This window comes from Mesoplodon bidens (genome assembly GCF_964165515.1).
Source record: "Mesoplodon bidens genome assembly, chromosome: 7".
NCBI classification, from domain to species: Eukaryota; Metazoa; Chordata; class Mammalia; order Artiodactyla; family Ziphiidae; genus Mesoplodon; species Mesoplodon bidens.
In genome coordinates, this window is record NC_138164.1 from 89,257,715 (window position 1) to 89,279,597 (window position 21,883).

At 34.4% G+C, this 21,883-nt stretch overlaps 2 protein-coding genes across 3 annotated transcripts in view; one reads left to right on the plus strand and one right to left on the minus strand.

The window, feature by feature from the left end:
* DCDC1 (doublecortin domain containing 1) overlaps positions 1-14,225 on the minus strand; it is a gene marked incomplete at its 3' end in the record, with an annotated part of 485,061 nt that extends 470,836 nt beyond the window's left edge. The window contains 2 exon segments of the mRNA XM_081241118.1: positions 8,240-8,303; positions 14,146-14,225.
* Positions 14,226-14,262: 37 nt separating this feature from the next.
* DNAJC24 (DnaJ heat shock protein family (Hsp40) member C24) overlaps positions 14,263-21,883 on the plus strand; it is a 68,959-nt gene continuing 61,338 nt past the window's right edge. Inside the window, exons 1-2 of one of the 2 annotated variants that reach the window (XM_081241125.1) lie at positions 14,263-14,357; positions 15,162-15,305. In XM_081241125.1, the coding sequence (XP_081097251.1) occupies positions 15,195-15,305 (111 nt within the window). In that variant the 5' untranslated portion in view covers positions 14,263-14,357; positions 15,162-15,194. Of the gene's footprint in view, positions 14,358-14,378; positions 14,677-15,161; positions 15,306-21,883 lie in introns of those variants that run through there. The other variant, XM_081241126.1, reaches the window with a different exon arrangement.

Sequence of the window (21,883 nt, forward strand, 5' to 3'; positions counted from 1 at the left end):
TTTCTCAGGGTATATGCCCAATAGTGGGATTGCTGAGTCATATGGTAGTTCTATTTTTAGTTTTTTAAGGAACCTCCATACTATTCTCCATAGTGGCTGTATCAATTTACATTCCCACCAACAGTGCAAGAGGGTTCCCTTTTCTCCACACCCTCTCCAGCATTTACTGTTTGCAGATTTTTTGATGATGGCCATTCTGACTGGTGTGAAGTGGTACCTCATTGTAGTTTTGATTTGCATTTCTCTAATGATTAGAGATGTTGAGTGTCCTTTCATGTGTTTGATGGTAATCTGTATATCTTCTTTGGAGAAATGTCTATTTAGGTCTTCTGTCCATCTTTGGATTGGGTTGTTTGTTTTTTTGATATTGAGCTCATGAGCTGCTTGTATATTTTGGAGATTAATTCTTTGTTAGTTGCTTTATTTGCAAATATTTTCTCCCATTCTGAGGGTTGTCTTTTCTTCTTGTTTATGGTTTCCTTTGTGGCGGGCAGATTCTTAACCACTGCACCACCACGGAAGTCCCAAGAACATGATTTTTTTTATTACTTTTTTAATATCCTAGCTGGTTGATCCAAATGCTTCCTATCGCAAATAAAGTTGTGGTTTTTGTTCACACCTTTGACCGTACCACTGAATACTTGCTAGTGGGAAGCAGCCGCATAGCACAGGGAGATCAGCTCGGTGCTTTGTGACTGCCTAGAGGGGTGGGATAGGGAGGATGGGAGGGAGATGCAAGAGGGAGGGGATATGTGGATATATGTATACGTATAGCTGATTTACTTTGTTATACAGCAGCAACTAACACAACAACGTAAATCAATTATACTCCAATAAAGATGTTAAAAAAAAAAAGTTGTGGAAGTTAAATTCCCAGATTAAAATGTATGAATAATTTTAAACCTGCTGATGTGTATTTCCAAGGTGACTTGCTTTTTAGACATGTACCAATTTCTAAAACTACAGAAATAATATATGAAAGCCCATCTAACAGCACTCATTACTGGAATAAAATATTATTTCTTAGCCTTACCAATTTAAGAATAATTTTCTAACTGGTAATGAAAATCTAATTTAAAAATTACCATTATTTAAAGTTTTCATCATATCAATACTCAAGGAGGAATATAAGGGGATAATCAACAAGATTTTATGGACCTGGAGGGTGTTATGCTTAGTGAAATAAGTCAGACAAAGACAAATGCTGTATGTTATCACTTATATGTAGAATCTAAAAAACGAAATGAATGAACATAACAAAACAGAAAGAGACTAACAGATATAGGGAAGAAACTAGTGGTTACCAGTGGGGAGAGGGAAGGGGGATGGGGCAAGATAGGGAGAGGGGATAAACTACTATGTATAAAATAAAAAGCTACAAGGATATATTGTATAGCACAGGGAACATAACCAATATTTTCTAATAACATTAAATGAAGTATAACCTATAAAAATTTTGAATCACTATGTTGTATACCTGAAACTAATATAATATTATAAATAATCTATACCTCAAATAAATAAATACATACATACCATTATTTAAATTTTTCATCATATCAGTACTCAAGGAGGAATATCAAGGGATAATCAGTAAGGTTTTATGAACTACAAATTAGTTTAATTCTACTTAGAAAACCATTCAATTAAAAGAAGAAATTCCTGAAATATAGGCTATATGTTAAACTTCTAGAGATTTTAAAGATAACTGAGTTCAAAATATCTAATTAGCTCAGTGCCCCCTTTCCCATATACTTATGAGAACATATCCAATTATCTTGAAAAAGGCAATTAAAATTACTATTAATAATCTTAATACTAGGACATGTTATAATTCATTTGATAATTACATTTCCCACAAAGATACTGTCAACATAAACTGTGAAACTGCAGATACATCCTGTTTACAAGTATCAGAAACAATATGCTCACTATTCTGTTGTACTTAAATGTTGTATTGCAGTTTTTCTTAACAGGTAATACATGACATGAAACATGTCTCATTTTATGCTTCATAATTTCCATTCTGATGTTTAACACTAAGAAATTATATTTATGTATCACACATGTCAGAAAACAATTTAAATAATTAAAGTAAGAAAAATAATAGCAACCATGCCTTTCATTTCAAATACAAAATATAAATCTTTTATTCATAGATATTAAAGAACCATCTGTGATCAGAAATGCCAACTATTTATATTTTCTGATTTACGTAGCTAGCATTAAGCATTTTATTTAAGTGTTCATGTTTTATATTTTCAGAAATTTATTATGAATCAAAATAAGTCATAAAAATAAGAAAAAATCAAGAGACTACCTTTCAAGATTAATTCATAAGGTTTGAAAATTCATTATGTATATTCTTTATTCTGATTTTCATAACAAGGAAAAGAAAAAATGTAATTGCTTCAATTTTAAAAACATACTACAGGAAAAGGTACTATTTAAGCTTGGCTGAAGTTTACATTATTTATTGCTATTTTTCTTCAAAAATATTCATCAGAATAAACATTTTTCTAAACACCAAAGTAAACCAATACATGGTTCTGGCATATTTATTTTTTTGAAAAGGTGCTCTGAATCATAGACAACATAAATACTAGGCAGTGTGGTGGTTGCCATAGTAACAAGTAAATAGGAGGATAAAAATACATGCAATTTTTCAAATGTATATACTTTTTTCATAACTATGCATATTTTATAGGTAAAAAAATTCAACTCTTGCTTTAGCTCCCCATTTAGAGAGAGAAACACTTAATTCTTTAGAAATAAAAGGTTATCACATAGCAGTGGAGCAGGCTCAAAAAAGTTTTTAAATGCTGTATGGGAAATCTTAAGGTTTTTAAATCAAATTTCCAAAATAAAGGCAGGAAAAAAACTCTTTTCCTTCCATATTACTTTACTGGTCAGTTCTTTAGGTAAGGGTAAAATTGCATAAACTTCTTTACCTCCCAGGCATGAAATTCCCTTTTACTTTGCTTAAGTTTATTATTCACATGCATTAAATGGAGCACTTGACCATGGAAAACTGAAAGCCCTGTTGATCACAAAGAAGCCCCGAAAGTTAATGCTAACCCTTGAGCTAACTACTTGAATAAATGATCCGAAAATCTTTGTGCCAGTGTGCTAAATTGGAGTTTAAGGAGTTCTTTTCTTTCTCCCTTCCCTTTATTAAAATACAATCTCTGGTTTACAGGTATCCTGGAAGACACAGAAGTATACTTATACAGTGTTCTGAATTTTATACTTCAAGTTTAAGAGGGATTAGGATACATTTTCTAGAACGGGGGAGAGAGAAGTTGTTCTATTAGCCATGATGTGAAGTTTGAAATCTATTGAAAGGTATTGTTAAACCAACCAAAACAGGAAAGCTGCTCAAGTATTAGTGGGAAACAAATACTTCAAATCTGATTACATAAATTTGTGCTTCCAATTTGTTTCAATAACAACTATTATGTACCATTCTCCCAGAGAACTTAAAAATTTTAAAAGATCACCTTCTAGGCAGGGTGCCAAATATGAGGTGATAGAACAGTGTACTCTGGGGCTCACCTTGTGCTAACTCCTTGATAAAGAAACCATACACTATAATGGTTAAGGATTGACTGAACTGACCTGCAAGAGTAACTTCCTTATGACACATATGCATGATCCAATTGACTTTTATTAAAGAGAAGCCCATTTGTTTCCTGGGGAGACAGTAAATTTAAACTTTAAGAAGTTCAAAGAATGAATTAAAATATTACTCAAATATTTATGACTGTCAGATTAGAATAAGTCACATGGATGATGTGACTACTGCAAAGGGAAGAAAGAATATCATCTTTTTATTCCTCTTCCCTCTCAATACTTTTAACTATTTCCTTTTGTTTTCACCATCTTAAAGGGATGGGAAAATGTCCCTGGAGACTGGAAAAGGGAAATCATACCCATCTTTAAAGCAAGGGGAAATAATTTGGTAATTAGACAGCTTAGTTTAACCTGGAAACATTCAGTAACAAATTAAACAATCAATTAGTAACACCTAGAAGGGCATAAAATATTGGAAAACAACCAACACAGTATCTGAAAAGCCAAATATGCCAGATGAACTTAGTATCTTTTTCTGATAGAATGACAGATCATATTATAAAGTAAGAAGTGAACCATGTAATCTATTTAAGTATTGTAAGCTTTTTTACTCTATTTTCCAATCTAGTGTAGGGGAAAATGGCTTAGGAATAAAATAATTCGAAAACTGTCTTCAACGCTAAGCCAATGGATGTTGACATATCTCCTGTCTCTTGAGGGCCTGTTTCAGAACTGAGTCAAGGTCTTTACTAATGACTAGTCAGGAATCTTAGACTCATTTATGTTTTAGCTCTATCATATCAGATCCCTGACATCTCTGAAATTAATAAGAAATTTTTTCCTTAGTTCTCTTTCCAACTTGTTGACCTTTCTTTTCCCTAGGGATCTAAAATGACGCTGCTTCAGTTAAGTGGTACTGTACTGGTAGAAGACATAAACCCATTTTAGGTAGGAATTTTGAGAGGGAAAGAGGGAATGCTTTGTGAATGACTTAAAAGGATCCTCTATGACTAGAGTAAGTGATGAGTAACAGAGTGGTGTTTAAATATAAGTAAAAACACTTGAAACTTGAAAAGTGTAAAGAATAGCTGCTGTTTGGTTAGCAAAGGGAGACAGTGTAAAGAAGTGTATGGAGTGGAGAAATGAGCCCAGTTTTCAAGGAGAGAGGTCTCTGTGTCATGTGACCAGCTGGCTAAGTACACAGTGGGGTTAGAAGCACTACTATGGAGGAAAGAGTTCCCAGCTGGGAAGAAAGTCAAACACTTGGTCTGTATTAGACAAGAATCTAATCAGACAAGAGCCAACATTATCTTGAACTGAGCTGCTTATTGGACCAGGGTAAGTGTTGTTCTCATTATGTAATTAACATCCCTATTTTCCCAACCTCTGTTACTATTTAAAGTAATAATATAAATACCTTAGAAAGAAAAAAATTTGGTCACCGAATTGTTTGTTTGATCTTAACTATCTTTCTAAGCCTAAATACTCCGGAAACAATCAATTGGAGACGTTCCCAAGCTTAATAGGACATTACTTGTACTGAGGAACCCAGAAGGAAATGAGGGCAAGTAACCAGGTATTTACAATTTACGATTTAGGAGTGTTTGTTTCCTCAGCTGTTGATTTGCTAACAATGCCATGGTTTGACAGCCCAGTTTACTATAAACTCAGGTATGGGTAGCTATTCTCTGTCACAGCAAAAATACGTAAGATTTCTAAACCAATTCCTCTAAAGGAAGAAGTGGGGACTTTAGCCAAAAGTCAAGTAAGTATGTTGGTTGGTGGTATGTTAGAAGTGGAAAAGGAGAATTGGGCTGTACAAAGGATCAACTTAAAGTCTGGACTAAGAGAAGATAAAGAATATCAGCAAAAAGGAGTTGAGGAGTTGAATATAAAGTAAGGAGAATGATTTCTAAGAAGCATTCAAAAAGTCCATTTTTATTGATTTATAATCATATTATCATATGGATTATGACCTTCATAAATAAAGATGGATCCAGGATGGCATGCCTCTCTGAGGGATGGTATGCCACAGACCAAGCCACAGCAAAAAGGTTCAAAAGACAAGACTGAAGCAAGACATGGCCTCATTATTGTAATGAAATTCAGCTCAATTCAGTATTTACTGATTATCAACTAATACCTATAATTAGAGAGATATCAAAATATAAATTAATTTACTTTGGTAAAATTGATCCAAATACATTTCTAATCATCTCAAATGCTTTAAGCTTGCCAATTCTTCCTGTACCAAAGACTATTTTCTAGTTTCTGGACCAACCTTTGCTACTTTTTCAGGGCTGAGAACCAAGTAACAACAGCACTTGAGTCCTAGTGACAGGCTTAGGCTCATCTACCTGAAGCAAGAAACTGGGGAAACAGGATATACAGTGGACTAAGACTAAAAGAACTGTTACAGAGGACCCAGAAAAATCTTTTACATCTGGTTACACTTTCTTATCTTGTTTCCTCTTTTGCAGGATTACCTGACTTTAACCTAAGACTAAAGTAAGATCTATTCCTAAGTATATCTTTCTCCTCTGTAATGATATATCTGAATATTGTATATATGTATATCAACAAAATTCACTATCTCATTTTCTAAATTAGATTCTTAAAATTCTGAACTTAAATACATATACGTACATTGTACTATGAAATAATTGTTCCTTTTCTTGCACTGAAATAAGAAAAGTTATTTAATTACCCCAAATATAGCTAGAAGTTAAAAAGAATTAATTTCATATTCATAGAGACTAACACTGCAGTCAGAATTTACACTACAAAGATTTTAAAAAGTCATATTGTCTTTCAAATTAATGTATCTGACTGTAACTTTCTCTTATGCTCCCACTTCACCTGCAGCCCATCAGACAAGGTAATAATTTATGGTAATCATATGAAAATATACAATTAATATTCATCACCTCTCATTCCTCATCACTTTAGATGATCAGTAATGCAGAGTGAAAATGCTGTCAGATTTCTAATTGCTTTGTAATGGGCTTGAAACAGGGAAATCATTAAAGGCAAACAATCTGTCATTTGTCTGTTACTTTAACTATCACACAAAAAAACTCATTAAAGAAATAGCTAATGAGCTACAAAACACTATACTCATAGAGTTTCTACAGTAGATTAAAAAGTAATATTATGAGTTGCTTAAAATATTTTTAAAATATGATATTTTTGTGGAAATTCATCAGAAAACATCTATTCTTCAGTATATTTTTTAAGTTGTGTGGTTTCATTATTTTGGCATCTAATCTATCATTGCAGAAATCTCTTTAGCATGTAAGAGTTGTTTTTCTTCACTCTCTAAATAATTAAACTGAATGGTTACAAGAAGAAGCTGAAATGCTGAATATATTTATTACTAGTAAACTGACACAAGTGATAAAAAATAGTACCATAGTAACCCTGATGCTAAGGGAAGAATGTATTCTAAAATTTGATTTCTACCCTCTCTCTGTGGATCTGAACTGTTGAAGTTGCAATGCTTCACTCATCTTAAATATACCTATCATTACACAAAAATTATATTCGACTATTGAAATTGAGCATAATAACATTAAACTCTGCATAATAACATGAACTATTTTGAAAATTTTAAAGATATTACCAACACTAAAATGTTTCATAATATTACTACAAATAATTTTGGAGGGGAAAACAAATCATATCTTTAAATGAGTATACCAAATTTTACATATCTTTTTATGGTTCCTTTCTATATGAGGTACTTAGTGTTAAAAATAATTCAACGATAATGACACTAATCTAGTTTTAAAAATGAACAAAAAACGCAGAAATGTTTTGTTGGTTACAGAGTTCAGTTGCATTTTATTTTAGAAAAAAATATGAGAGTAACAAAGATAACAGTGTTACTAATTATGTTTTTCACTTTGCTAATGAATTAAACCATGAATTTATTTCCTATAGCAAAATGTAAGAATCTTAATGAAGTCAAACTTTTTTTAAGTATGTAGATCTATTTGTATCTATTGGAATATAAACAAATTTAAAAACCTAAGTGCAATGGCATGTTTAGCCAGGTGCCTTGGTTGATACACAGGAGTGAATTCCAAGTTGACTTCAAAAGGTTCCTTAACACTCTAGAAACAGCTTCATTACACTCTCTAATTGACTTAAACAGACTTCATATCAACTGTTTAACACATTTTAACCCACAAATTAACACTGCTTGATCATTCAAATTAACCTTTCTTCTGTGAGTCAATAACAGACAAAAATAAACTTTAAAAGTTCAGGTTTAAGAAACTAAAATGTAGAAGAGGGGATGCTTTAAAAAATAGAGCATATAAATGCATATCACTGCATGGTTTGAAGAGATCATTACAAGGTTTCAGAGTGGTCATCAAACAATGAGAAAGAGGTAAAGAAGTGAATGGGGAAATAATAAGTTGGTATTTATTGTGATTACTAAAGAGAACCAGAAGATGGATTATATCCAGTGTCTTTAATAGGTTCATAGAATGATTAAAATATCAGATGTGAAGAAGCTAGGAAGACAGACACAAAAATTTCAGATAAGATAAAGACTTTTAAGAAGTCCAAAACCAGCTTGAAAGAACACTGACACAACTGAAGTTAAGCACACAAGAAAAACACAGCAACAGGTGTGGCGACAGGGAAAAGGATTTACCTCTTTGTCTCCTCTGCTTAGTGCACTGCCTTGCTTAAACTCAATGAATGTTCACTGATGATTACTGCTGAAAGACAAAAGAGAGAATAGATCAAGTGAAGACCATCAGAGAAAGGAAAAAATGCAAAAATGAAAAAACCACTTCTGAAAGATGAGATAGGATTGTTCATTAGAGCTGATTCTCAATACTGTCTAAATCTTTAAGATAATTGGCCAAAAAAAAAAGAAAAAAGAAAAAAAAGGAAATTTCTCTAATTCTACTCATTCATCTCTCCTCTCTGCCACAGCATTATTTAAAATTTAGCACTTCCATGTATCTTCCTGGATTAGCCTCATTTTGCTTCAAAGATTTCAATCATTCAAGTAATCTGCCTTATTCTATTTGCATAACTGCAAGTTATTAACTGCGGCAATTAAATAACCTGTATTTCCTCTGGAATAGCACTTGGCACAGTTATTTCAGTTGCTTGTCTGTCTACCCAGATAAACTTTAAGATTCTGAGAGGGCTACAGGCAATTCTGTCTTGTGTTTCTTGTAACAGCGTGGGACACCTAGTAGACAAAAAATATTTGTTGAGTGCATGAATAAATGAATGAAGGCTATATATGTACTATGTCATTGTGGTTTTGTTGTTGTTGTTTTTTTTAATCTCATCACTAGCCAATAGACTCTAAGTTGCTCTAGGGGCAATCATCTAATTTCAGTGTATAACCATAATATTCTGTGGTACTTAAAAATAAATATAGCTTAGGGCTTCCCTGGTGGCACAGTGGTTGAGAGTCCGCCTGCCGATGCAGGGGATGCGGGTTCATGCCCCGGTCCAGGAGGATCCCACATGCCGTGGAGCGGCTGGGCCTGTGAGCCATGGCTGCTGGGCCTGCACGTCCGGAGCCTGTGCTCCGCAATGGGAGAGGCCACAGCAGTGAGAGGCGCGCATACCGCAAAAAAATAAATAAATAAAATAAATAAATAAGTAAATAAATAAATAAGTATAGCTTAGTTCACTGATGTAAAAATCCTAAAAATTCAGAGATAATAAGATCAAGGAAATTAAAGAAGAGTTGGTAATGAAACCAGTAGAAAGATCTAAGTAAATATCAGTATAATCCTAGGCTAAGAAATAATTAACAGAAGTATGCTGTATATATGGCAAATATCCATCAATAAGAAGCACAATTTACTAATATGATCTCAAGGTAAGAATTTGTTAATGTACGGTGGACATTAGTAAGTTTATGTGTAGGCAAGTACTAAAGTGATAAATTGAATAAGAATGTGATTGCTATCACTACAACAAATGGTCTCAAACCTCTGCTATATCTATTTAACTATATTTATGTCTACATCTATATCTAACTCTAGTTATAGTACTTGATGAATCATCTTGAAGTCAAATAGTTAATGTATGCCTTCTTTGCTTATGTTAGACGCTGATGACACAAGAGGTTTCTGCCCATGCTTCTAATGCATCTGGCAAACTACAGTTCAACAAACATTTGGGTTTGGTTTCATTTCTCCAATTCAATAGTTTGCGGCTTTCATTTGCTCTGTTTGGAAACTCCTAAAATACTGTTATGAATTCTTAATGTTCTAATATATCAAAACTGAGCAACAAATATTTCATTATTAATAATAACAATACCTAATCTTCACTGAGTACTTACTTTCAGACACTATTAACTCATTTAATCCTCACAACAAACCTATGAAGAAGATACTATTATCTCTATTTTATAGAGGAAGAAACTAAGGCACAGAGATTAATTAACTTAAAGTGTTCATTTAACCAGTACAAGGCAGAATCTGGATTCAAACCTATGCAGTCTGACCCCAGAGTTCATGCTCATAACCATTATGCTAACATAGTTTATATTTATGCTATATTTGCTTTACATAAAATGAATAAATTACCTTCTTAAAATAGTGAGAAACAAAACTATTGTAGACACACATCATTAGAATTCCAGAGAATGTGGCAGCAAAGCAGGTGCTTAGTTTCTCTGAGAGGTGTTCCTGCCCTCAGAGAGTTTACAATCTGATTTGGAAATTAGAACATACATCTGAAAATGTGTAACAATACACTGTGGTTTAGGATGAGTACAAATGTGGAGTACGCCCAGGACTGCTATAAAAGTTGAGAGGAGGAAGTAATTTCTAAGGACTGGGCCACCATAAAAGACTTGATGGAACAGATAGGTCTTAAAGGAGGAATAAAACTGATAGGAGGAAGAAAAGAGCTATGATGTTATAAGCAAGAGGAACCATCAAACCATCTGAACAAAATTATGAAGTACCAAGAAAATATCCAAATTGTTAATTGTTTCATGTACAGAGGTAATAGGTGATGAGACTGGAAAAGTACGATCATATTGGGGAGGAATATTGGGTTAAGGAGGTAGGACTTTATCCTCTAGACCTGCCCTGTTTGATAGTCACTAGTTAGATGTGGCTATTAGCACTTGAAACGTAGCTAGTCCAAATTGAGGTGAGCTGTACAGGTAAAATACACACCGGCTTTTGAAGACTTCAGTATGAAAAAAGAATGTAAAATATTTCATTAATAATTTTTATACTGATTACATTTTGAAATGATCATACTCTGGATATACTGGGTTAAATCATTAAAATCCATTTCACTTGTTTCTTTTTATTTTCCTAATGTAGCTACTGGGAAATTTAAAATCACATGTGTGAAATGGATTAAATGTAAGGCCAGACACTATAAAACTCTTAGAGGAAAACAGAGGCAGAACACTCTATGACATAAATCACAGCAAGATCCTTTTTGACCCACCTCCTAGAGAAATGGAAATAAAAACAAAAATAAACAAATAGGACCTAATGAAACCTCAAAGCTTTTGCACAGCAAATGAAACCATAAACAAGATGAAAAGACAACCCTCAGAATGGGAGAAAATATTTGCAAACAAAGCAACTGACAAAGCATTAATCTCCAAAATATACAAGCAGCTCATGAGCTCAATATCAAAAAAACAAACAACCCAATCCAAAAATGGGCAGAAGACCTAAATAGACATTTCTCCAAAGAAGATATACAGATTGCCAACAAACACATGAAAGGATGCTCAACATCACTAATCATTAGAGAAATGCAAATCAAAACTACAGTGAGGTACCACTTCACACCAGTCAGAATGGCCATCATCAAAAAATCTACAAACAATAAATGCTGGCGAGGGTGTGGTGAAAAGGGAACCCTTTTGCTCTGTTGGTGGGAATGTAAGTTGATAGAGTCACTGTGGAGAACAGTATGGAGGTTCCTTAAAAAACTAAAAATAGAACTACCATATGACCCAGCAATCCCATTACTGGGCATATACCCCGAGAAGACCATAATTCAAAAAGAGACATGTACCGCAATGTTCATTGCAGCTCTATTTACAATAACCAGGACATGGAAGCAACCTAAGTGTCCATCGACAGATGAGTGGATAAAGAAGATGTGGCACATATATACAATGGAATATTACTCAGCCATAAAAGGAAACAAAATTGAGCTATTTGTAGTGAGGTGGATGGACCTAGAGACTGTCATACAGTGTGAAGTAAGTCAGAAAGAGAAAAACAAATACCGTATGCTAACACATATATATGGAATCTAAAAAAAAAATTGTTCTGATGAACCTAGGGGCAGGACAGGAATAAAGACGCAGACATAGAGAATGGACTTGAGGAAACAAGGAGGGGGAAGGGTAAGCTGGGACGAAGTGAGAGAGTAGCATTGACATATATACACTACCCAGTGTAAAATAGATAGCTAGTGGGAAGCAGCCACATAGCACAGGGAGATCACCTCAGTGGTCTGTGACCACCTAGAGGGGTGGGATAGGGAGGGTGGGAGGGAGAGGCAAGAGGGAGGGGATATGGGGATATATGTATACATATGGCTGATTCACTTTGTTATACAGCAGAAACTAACAACATTGTAAAGCAATTATACTCCAATAATGATGTCATAAAAAAATCACATGTGTGGTTTGCATTTGTGGCTTACACTGTATTTCCATTGGACAGTAGTGCTCTAAAAAATGAAAAAATGAAGAAAGACTAATGAGCAAGGATTTATGTAAAAAGTGTTTAAAATATTTAAAGTAGTTTATTCTGGTATAAATAAACAGACAAGTTTATTCTGGTATAAATTCAGATGGTAGGACAACTGATCTGTTTTTTCAATAAGCCAATGGCAGAAAAAGAAATAAAAAACAAGGTAGTAGTGAAGAATTGGGGCTGCTATAGCTTAAAAGATATTTAAGAGACAGAACAACCAATTGCAATCTGTAGATTTTGGATCATGATGCAAGCAAATCAACCATAAAAAGACATTTCTGAGACAACTAGGGAAATATAAATAACCACTAGATTTGGATAACATCAATGAATTATTGATAATTTTGGTGGAATAATGACTTTATGGAGATGAAAGAAAAAGTTGCAAAGTATGTTGATATGAAATGAAAGAACATTTGGGATTTGGTAAGGACAAAAAATGTGTATCTCTTTCTATATTCAAGTAAATACATATATAAATGTAAATTGAAAAAAATGAGGTACCGTGATTAGAGTTTTCAGAAGTTTGTTCAAAAAAGGAATAAAAGAAAGAACACAATACACTAATGGATTCATAAATCAAAATAAAGTGCTCTTTCTATAAAAACTGAAGGGCCTGAGCATAACTATCTATACAAAGAAGGAATATGCAGTGGAAAAGGGAAGTTTGAGGGCTATAAAAATGCATGTGGGTGCCATTCTGATAGTACTGTATAGGAAGGTTTTCAGGAGAACACTTAAATCTGTCGTTTTAGGTATCCTTAGGGCCACACAGAAGGTATGTTAGAATTAGGACTGAAAACCAGATCCTCTGACTTAGTATAATGCTCGTTGTGTCTGCCCTTAAACATGACAAAATCCTATGAAGAACCTAAACTATACTTTTCTCTTTAGATTTTTAAACTTTCCTGTATCATCCAGTTATTCTTTATAGTTCATACCATCATTAAATAATTGACCATATCAAAATATCTTCTTCAGTGTGCTTAGGGTTTGTCTTGACGGCTTCTCAAACGGAGGTTTGGTAGAAGAAAGATAAAAAAAGAAGAAGGAAAGCAAATCTAAGCAGTAACAACAACAAAACTACCTTAACATCTCCAAGTGAGATTTATATCATGCTGCGGAGAACTAAGATGAATTTTCACCTCCAGGTACAGTGCAAGAAAGAATAGTCAATATAAGGTAAGCAGCACAGAGGTTTGATAATACAAGGGAACAACAGAACAAATGAAAGGGAGAGGGAAGAAGGAAAAAGCTAACAAAACAACTAACTGCCCATTTGGAGTGCCCAGCAACAGCCTGAAAGTGAGCGTTTTATTCTGCTTTTTCTGTGAGCTTGAAGGATAGCATGGCTACCCTGGGAACAGGACGACTTGCTAAGAGTGTGAAAGGATTTTGAAAAGTTTTCATTTTTCAAGTTGGTTGCTTAAAATCTAAAAGAAATAACTAAGTTGAACATCTCTTCCAGAAAAAAATATTAAAACTGAAAAACTTTACTCAGCATAGGTTTTAGTTCTCTTAATTTTGGAATGAGAACATTCCAAAGGAAGTCTTGGGAGACGGGAGGAATCAGTTCTCCTCATCCTTATCCCGCCAATCCCAACAGTACCCCCGCTTCACCCCCCATCCCCCGCCATAGTACTACGTTCGCCAACCACGAAAGAATTGGGAGCGGCGCTGGGTAGAGTAAGCGGAGGAAGCTTTGGGGAAGGCGGAGGAAGCCCGGGGGATGGGGGTGCTCGCTGAGGGAGAGAAGAGAAGCGACATTCGGGGAGCCAGGATAAGAGCGAGTTAGAACGAGGAGAAGGACGCCTTTTTCCAAAGCTCGGGCACTTACGGTTGGTAAACTCTGTGGAAACGGCGGCTGGGTTACCATAGCGACCGCGTCCAGTGGGGCGGAACGGCGCTTCAGATTGGTGCCTCAGCCACTGCGGCTCGGCTAGAAACGTGATCGCGTCAGGGCAATGACTTCCGGCGGAAGTAGAAACGGATTCCGAGGTTTGGCAGACGGCCGAAGAGGCGTGAGTGCCTGTGGCTCTACTAAGTTTGGTAAGTTTGATATCTAGTGAAGCCAGGAGAGAGTACCGGCCTGTGGCTGGGCTACAGAGCCGACTGTGAATGCAGAGGATTTCCGAGTACCAATTTTGAGGAAGCCCCGGATGTCTCGTTGAGTTCATGGCTGTGGGAAGAGGTTCCCTGGTTCTGGGGCTCCTAGAGAGGTCTTTTCGGTTGCTGGAGGGCTGCCGTATCCTCCAGTGAACAGGTTCAGGAGCTCTTTGCGAGGTCTGAGCGCCTCTCCGATAACCGAGGGACTGTTGCTCTCTACCTGCTGGTGCTGACTGCCAATTTCGCATGTTATTCTTTTAAGGTAATCTGGAAGAAAAGAAGTGAACTGGAGACATTAAGAGGGAATGCTCCCAAATTCATTTTAATTCTTCGTTTTGCTTTTTAAGAATATTTATTCTTTTTGTAAACATTTGTTAAACTCTAGTGTGTTTAGTGAGTACTTACTGTGTGTCGCTTTTACCAAGAGACTAGCAGAAATACCTTTCTTAGAGGGTCATCCACCGCTCGGGTTCATCATCGATTTCTATTTTTTTTATGCTGTTGTATACTCGTTAATTTAAGATGTAAGCGTATATCATGAAACATTTATCAGGTTTTTCACACTTGTCTGTATACTCATATATGAAATTCTTGGGGCGTCTTAAATGAAAATATATGCTTCATATGCTTCAGGTTAGCATTATAATCGTGACTTAATTAAATATTATAGAACTTAGGGAAGCTGTACCTAGTTAATTCTTAGATACATGCAAACCGTAATGAATTGTCATTAATATTTCTATTCAGTTGCTCTGAGAAGGCTCACTTCTTGTTCGAGGCATGATGGCATTTGAGCAGATACCAAAAAAGGATTGGTACAGCATTCTGGAGGCAGACCCATCTGCAAGTGTGTCAGACCTGAAGCAAAAGTATCAAAAACTCATATTAACGGTAAATCTTTTCTTTCATTTTCTAAATCATAGGGAGAAAATCAGGTTTTTTATGTGACCGGAAATTTAGGTGTCCGTAAAATGAATATGTAATATCAAAGCAGGAATCAAAGTATTATTTGGTTACCTGAAAGTTTCAGTAATATTGTAAAAGAAAAAAGTTGATTTGAGGTGAGATAGCATGGTGGTTTGGACCAGATCTGAGTCATGCTGATTAAGTTAAAATCCTGATTCTACCCCTAACTAACCTTGAGAACTTGGACAAGTTACTTTCCCCTGTATGTTCCTCAGGGAGGATAAAATGAAAGAATCCATGTAAAATTCCTTGAAGTGTGTCATGTTATAAGCAACATTAGCATCCAGTAGACACTAGCTACATGTGGCTATTATGCACTTGAAACTTGGCTAGTCCAAAATGAGGTGTGCTGTAAGTATAAAACACACATTGGAATTTGAAGACTTAGTACAGAAAAGGAATATAAAATAGTCTAAAAATATTATGTTCATTAAACGTTGAAGTGATAATATTTTGGATATATTGGCCATTTTGCATATGTTATACATAATATATGTGCATATATTTGCATATACAGTAAATGTAGTATCAAAATTGACTTCATCTGCTTTTTAAACATTGCATATGTGGCTTGTATTTATAGTTTGCAGTACATTTTTATTGAATAATACTGACTTAGGCCAGTTAAACACTGTTTTTCACCTGATTCCATTCTTTTGTGAAATGAGTTATGGTATTTATAAATAGATAGTATCCTTCTTAACCACTATATTAATTTTTTCAGCCTATATTGTGAGGTTTCTTAAGGCAGTATCACTAACTATAATGGTCTCCAGTTAACTCAGTTTACAAAAAGAGTAGAGGACCATTACTTATATAATATTAGTTGTTTCTCTAGTTTTTATCAGATAGATCTATGAGATTTTTGCCATAACTTAGTGTTTATTGTGAGAGACAGTAGATGTTTCACTGTCAAGAATGTATTATTTATCCCTGCTTTAGGTAATAAATTGAGCTAAATGATGTTAAGGTTTCTTTTGTCTCAGGATTTTTAAGATTTCTGTCAGTAAAATCAAATGGACTTTTTTGAAAAATTTCCTAATACTGTATCATCCTTGTGCCTCAGTTAACTGAGAGATGAGGCTGGAGAAGTAGACTGGGTTTAGATCATGCAGGGCCTTGTAGGTCGTTTGGCGTTTAATTGGACAAGAAGCCATTTGCACTTAATATGGTAATGTCTGTCAAATGTCAAACAAAGTGAATGAACCGTTTTGCATACCCTCTAGTAACATATCAGAGAGTTCCAGTTGCTCTACATCTTCCCCAGTATTTGATGCTATTAGTCTCTTTCAATTAATCTATTAGAGGTTTTTCAGTTTTGCCACCATTGACATTTTGGGCAGGACAACTGTTATGTGGGGCTGTCCAGTGCATTATAGGATGTTTAGCAGCATTCTAGATGCTAGTAACAACTACAGATGTCTCCTGGCTCTAAAAATTGCAAACCTCCGTATCTCATTGAGAACCACTGCACAATCCTCCTGTGTTTATAGTGAAATCTCATTGTGGTTTTATTTTGTATTTCTCTGATGGCTAATGATGTTAAGCTCTTCTTTAATGTGCTTTTAGCCATCCGTATACTTTTCTTTTGTGAAGGCTCGTTTTTAAAAATTAAATATATTATTGAACTTGTGTATGTATTGTATGTATTTTCTCCTAGCCTATGGCTTGCCAGCTCATTTTCTTAATGGTGCTTTTTGATGAGAAGTTTTTTGTTTTGGTGAAATATAATTTATCAAATTTTTGTTTTATGATTTGTGCTTTCTGTGTCTTCTCTAAGAAGGTTATAAAAATATTCTCCTGTGTTTTCTTCTAGAAGATATATAGTTTGCTTTTACTTTTAGACCTCTGATTTTTATGTATCGTGTGATACAGGAAGTCATGTTTTTGTTTTTCTCTAAGTATGGATATCCAGTTGTTCCTCATTTATTGAAAAGATTTTCCTCTCTCCATTGGATTGTTTTGGCAAGATGGGTCTATTTTTGAACCCTATTCTGTTGAATATATTTGTTTATCCTTTTACTAATACATTTTTCTTGATTACTGTAGGTTTATAGTCAGTTTTAAAGTCACATAAAGTTAAATTCTCTAATCTTATTTTTCTCTTCAAATTTATTTTGGTTATTTTAGATTGCTTACATGTACATAGTAAGAATCAGCTTATACATTTCTATTAAAAATACTGCTTGGGGCTTCCCTAGTGGCGCAGTGGTTGCAAGTCCGCCTGCCGATGCAGGGGACACGGGTTCGTGCCCCGCTCCGGGAAGATCCCACATGCCGCGGAGCAGCTGGGCCCGTGAGCCATGGCTGCTGGGCCTGCGCGTCCGGAGCCTGTGCTCTGCAGCGGGCGAGGCCACAACAGTGAGAGGCCCGCATAACGCAAAAAAAAAAAAAAAAATACTGCTTGAATTTTAGTTGTGACTGTATTGAATATATATCCATTTTAGCAGAATAGACATTTAATAATATTTAACAATACTGAGTCTTCTAATCCATGAATATGTTAGATCTCTCCATAACTTGAGTCATCTTTAATTTCTCAGAAATATTTTAGAACTTTCAGTGTGGTATTATACATCTTTCTTTAGATTTATTTCTAGTTTTTAGAAATGTTTTTGGTACTTTATTTTTATATAATGATCTTGTATCCCACAGTCTTGGTAGTTTGCTTGTCAGTTGTCCTGTAGCTGTTTTTATAGATTCCTTAGAATTTTATACCAACACAATTATGCCATTTGCAAATGAAGAGAGCTTTAATTCTTTGTAATCTGTATGCCTTTTATTTATTTTTCTTGCTTTAATGCACTAGTTATGTGCTTCTATTACAGTGTTCAACTGAAGTGTGAGAGGAAATATCCTTGCCTTGTTCCTGATTTTAGGGGGGAAACCTTCAATATTTTACTATTCAATAGAGTGTTAGGGCTTCCCTGGTGGCGCAGTGGTTGAGAGTCCGCCTGCCGATGCAGGGGACACGGGTTCGAGCCCTGGTCCGGGAAGATCCCACATGCCGCGGAGTGTCTGGGCCCGTGAGCCATGGCCGCTGAGCCTGCACGTCCGGAGCCTGTGCTCCGCAACGGAAGAGGCCACAGCAGTGAGCAGCCCGCGTAACGCAAAAAAAAAAAAAAAAAAAAATAGAGTGTTAGCTGTGTTTTTTAAGATGCCCTTTATCAGGTTGGGGAAATTTTTCCTATTCCTAGCCTCTGAGAGTATTTATCATGAATGGGTATTGAACTTTATTAGATTTTTTTTTACATTTATTGAAGTTTGCATGTATTAGTTTTCCCTACTTAACCTATTAATATACTGAATTATATTGATTTTTCTTATGTTAAACTTATTTTGCATACCTAGGATAAACAAATCTTACTTGTTCATGAAGTATTGTGTTTTTTATTTATTGCAGGATTCCAGTTGCCGTTCTTTTATGTCTAGGTTCATGGTGTATACTGGTATAATTTTCTTTTCTTGTATGTCTGTGTCTAAATTTAGTATCATGGTTTTGCTGGCTCCATAAAAGAATTGGGAAATGATTCCATTTTCTGTCTTTTCTGAAAAAGTTTGTGTAAGATTGCCATTGTTTCTTATTTAAATATTTAATAGAATTTACTAGGGAAGTCATCTGGGCCCGAAGTTTTCTTTGTGGGAAGTTTTGCAATTTTGAATTTAATTATTTTTAGAGGCTATAAGGCTATTCAGATTTTCTGTTTTCTGTTTTGTCAACATAGGTGAATTGTGTTTTTCAACAATTTGTCCATTTCATTTAAGAAGTCTTATTGTCATAATGTTCATACTATCTTCTTATTCTCCTTTTATTGCTTAAGTTATGTAGTTATGTTTTCCCTTTGATTCTTTATATTGGTAATTTGTGTTTTCTATTTCTTTTTTCCTGATGAGGCTTGCTAGAGGTTTATCTATTTCTTTAATCTTTGCCAAGAACAACTTTTACTTCGTTGATATTTTTATATTGTTTGTCATTTCTCTTTACTTGGAATCTTCTTTTAATTTTATGATATCCTTTCTTCTACTTACTTGCTTTTATTTGCCTAGTTTATAAATGTAGAAACACACATCATTGATTGTATACCTGTCTTCTTTTCTTACATACTTACATAGTCACTTAAAGTTATAAATTTCTCTCTAAACCAGGAGCACTGCTTTAGCTACATCCCGCCAATTTTGATATGTGTATTTTTGTTATTCAGTTCAAACTATTTTAAAATTTCTCCTGTAATAGTTTTCTTTGACCTGTAGGTTACTAGGAAGTACATTGTTTAATTTCTAAATATTGGAAAATATTCAGAACTTTCTTTATTGATTTCTAATTTAATTCTGTTGTGATTAGAAAATATATTTGGTATGATTTCATTCCTCTATATTAATTAAAACTTTTTTATGGCCTAGCATCTGGTCTTAGTGAATGTTCCCATGCACTTGAAAAATATGTATTCTTCTATTATTGAGTATACCGTTCTATAAATGTCTGTTAGGTCAAGTTGATAGCATTGTTCAAATGTTTTATATCCTTATTGATTTTTTTTTTGTCAATTTGTTTTATCAGTTTCTGAGAGAAGGACATAACATCTTTGTGATTGTGGATTTGTCAGTTTTTCTTTTTAATTTTGTTAATTTTTGTTTTCTTTATTTGGGATCCTTTTTATTATGTACAGCTATATATTTAAGATTGTCTTCATGAATTTGAACCTTTGATCATTATAAAATTCCCCTCTGTATTTCTGACAGTACTCTTCCTGAGGTCTACTTTGATATTTCTTAGCCACACATCTTTCTTATCCTTAGTGTTTATATGATTTATCTTTTTCTATCCTTTCACTTTCAGTGTGTCTCTTTTATGTTTAATGTGTGTTTTCTTGTATATAGTGAGTAATTGGGATCTTAAAAAAATTTCAATCTGTCCATCTCTGCCTTTTTATTGGCAGTGTTTAGTCCGTTTACATTTTCCCCCCAGCTTTACTGAGATCTAATCGACACATAACATTGGATAAGTTTATAGTGTACAACATGATGATTTGATATACATATATATTGGGAAATGGTTAACACAATAAGTTAGTTAACCTATCTGTCACTACACATAGTTATCTTTGCGTGTGTGTGTGTGTGGTGAGAATTTTTAAGATCTCTTAGCTATTTTTAAGTATACTATACAGTATTGTTAACTATGGTCACAATGCTGTACATTAGATCCCTAGAACTTATTCCTCTTGTAACTGGGAGTTTTTATGTGTTTTTTGAACAACACTTCATTTCCCCCACTCCTTAGTTAACTTCTATTTAATGTAATTATTGGCGGTGTTTGGGTTTAAATTTGTAATCTTTTTCTGGATTTGTCCTGTTTGCTCTTTGTTCCTCTGTTTTGCCTTTCTTAGCATCTTTTGGGTGAATTTTTTTTTGATATTTTATTTCCTCTGTTGAATTTTTAGTTATGCTTCGATTAATATATATGTGTTTAGTGATTATTCTAGAGATTATAATATGTATCTTTAAGTTATCAAATTTACCTTCAAAAAATATTATTACTTCACAGTGTAAGAACCTCACAACAGTACACTTCCATTTACCACCTTCCTTCCCTTTTCTTCTTGTTTTCATATATTTTATCTCCATATATGCTATGAACTCCATAGTATAATGTTATTATTTTATTTGAAATATTCCTACTCAGTTGTTTCTGATGAGAAGTCAGCTGTAATTCATATCCTCTTTTTAATGTGTCTTTCTCTTTGGTTGCTTTCAAAATTTTGTCTTTATCTTTTGATTTTAGTGGTTTCTCTGGCATGTGCCTAAAATGTGATTACTTTGCATTTATCCTATCTAGGGTTAACTGAGCTTGGATTTTTGGTTGATATCTTTCTTTCTTTGGTTTTGGAATGTTTTCAGCCATTATGTCTTCACATTTTTTTTTTCTGCTCTATTCTTCCTTTCTTCTTCATTTGGGATTCTAATTACATATATATTAGATTGTACTACAACTATTGGATACTCTGTTCTTTTTTCCCCTAGTCTTTTTTTTTCTGTTTTTATTTCAGTTTGCATAATTTCTATGAACCTGTCTTCAAGTTCACTGGTTTTATTTTTCCTTCTACTGTGTCCACCTGCTGATAAACTCATTAAAGAAATTCTTACTCTTTATTATATAATTTTTGTATCTAGTATTTCTCCCATCTCTTTTTACATAGTTTTCATCTCTCTTTCATCTTTTTCTTTCTAGTGTTGTGTACCACTTCCACTAGATACTCTAATGCAGTGTTGTTTTTTTTTTTTAAGTCCTTGTCTGGTAATTCTAACGTCTGGGTCATCTCTGGGTCTGCTTCTGAAACCTTGCAACTCAGATGGGAATTGAACCCAGCAAAAACTTAGATTGGGACTTGAACACACGGGCTGGGACTGAAACACAGCCAAAACTCAGAATGGAACTTGAACCCATGGGCCAAGACTCTTAGTCAGCCAAAACTCAGGTTGCAACTTGAACCCATGGGCTGGGA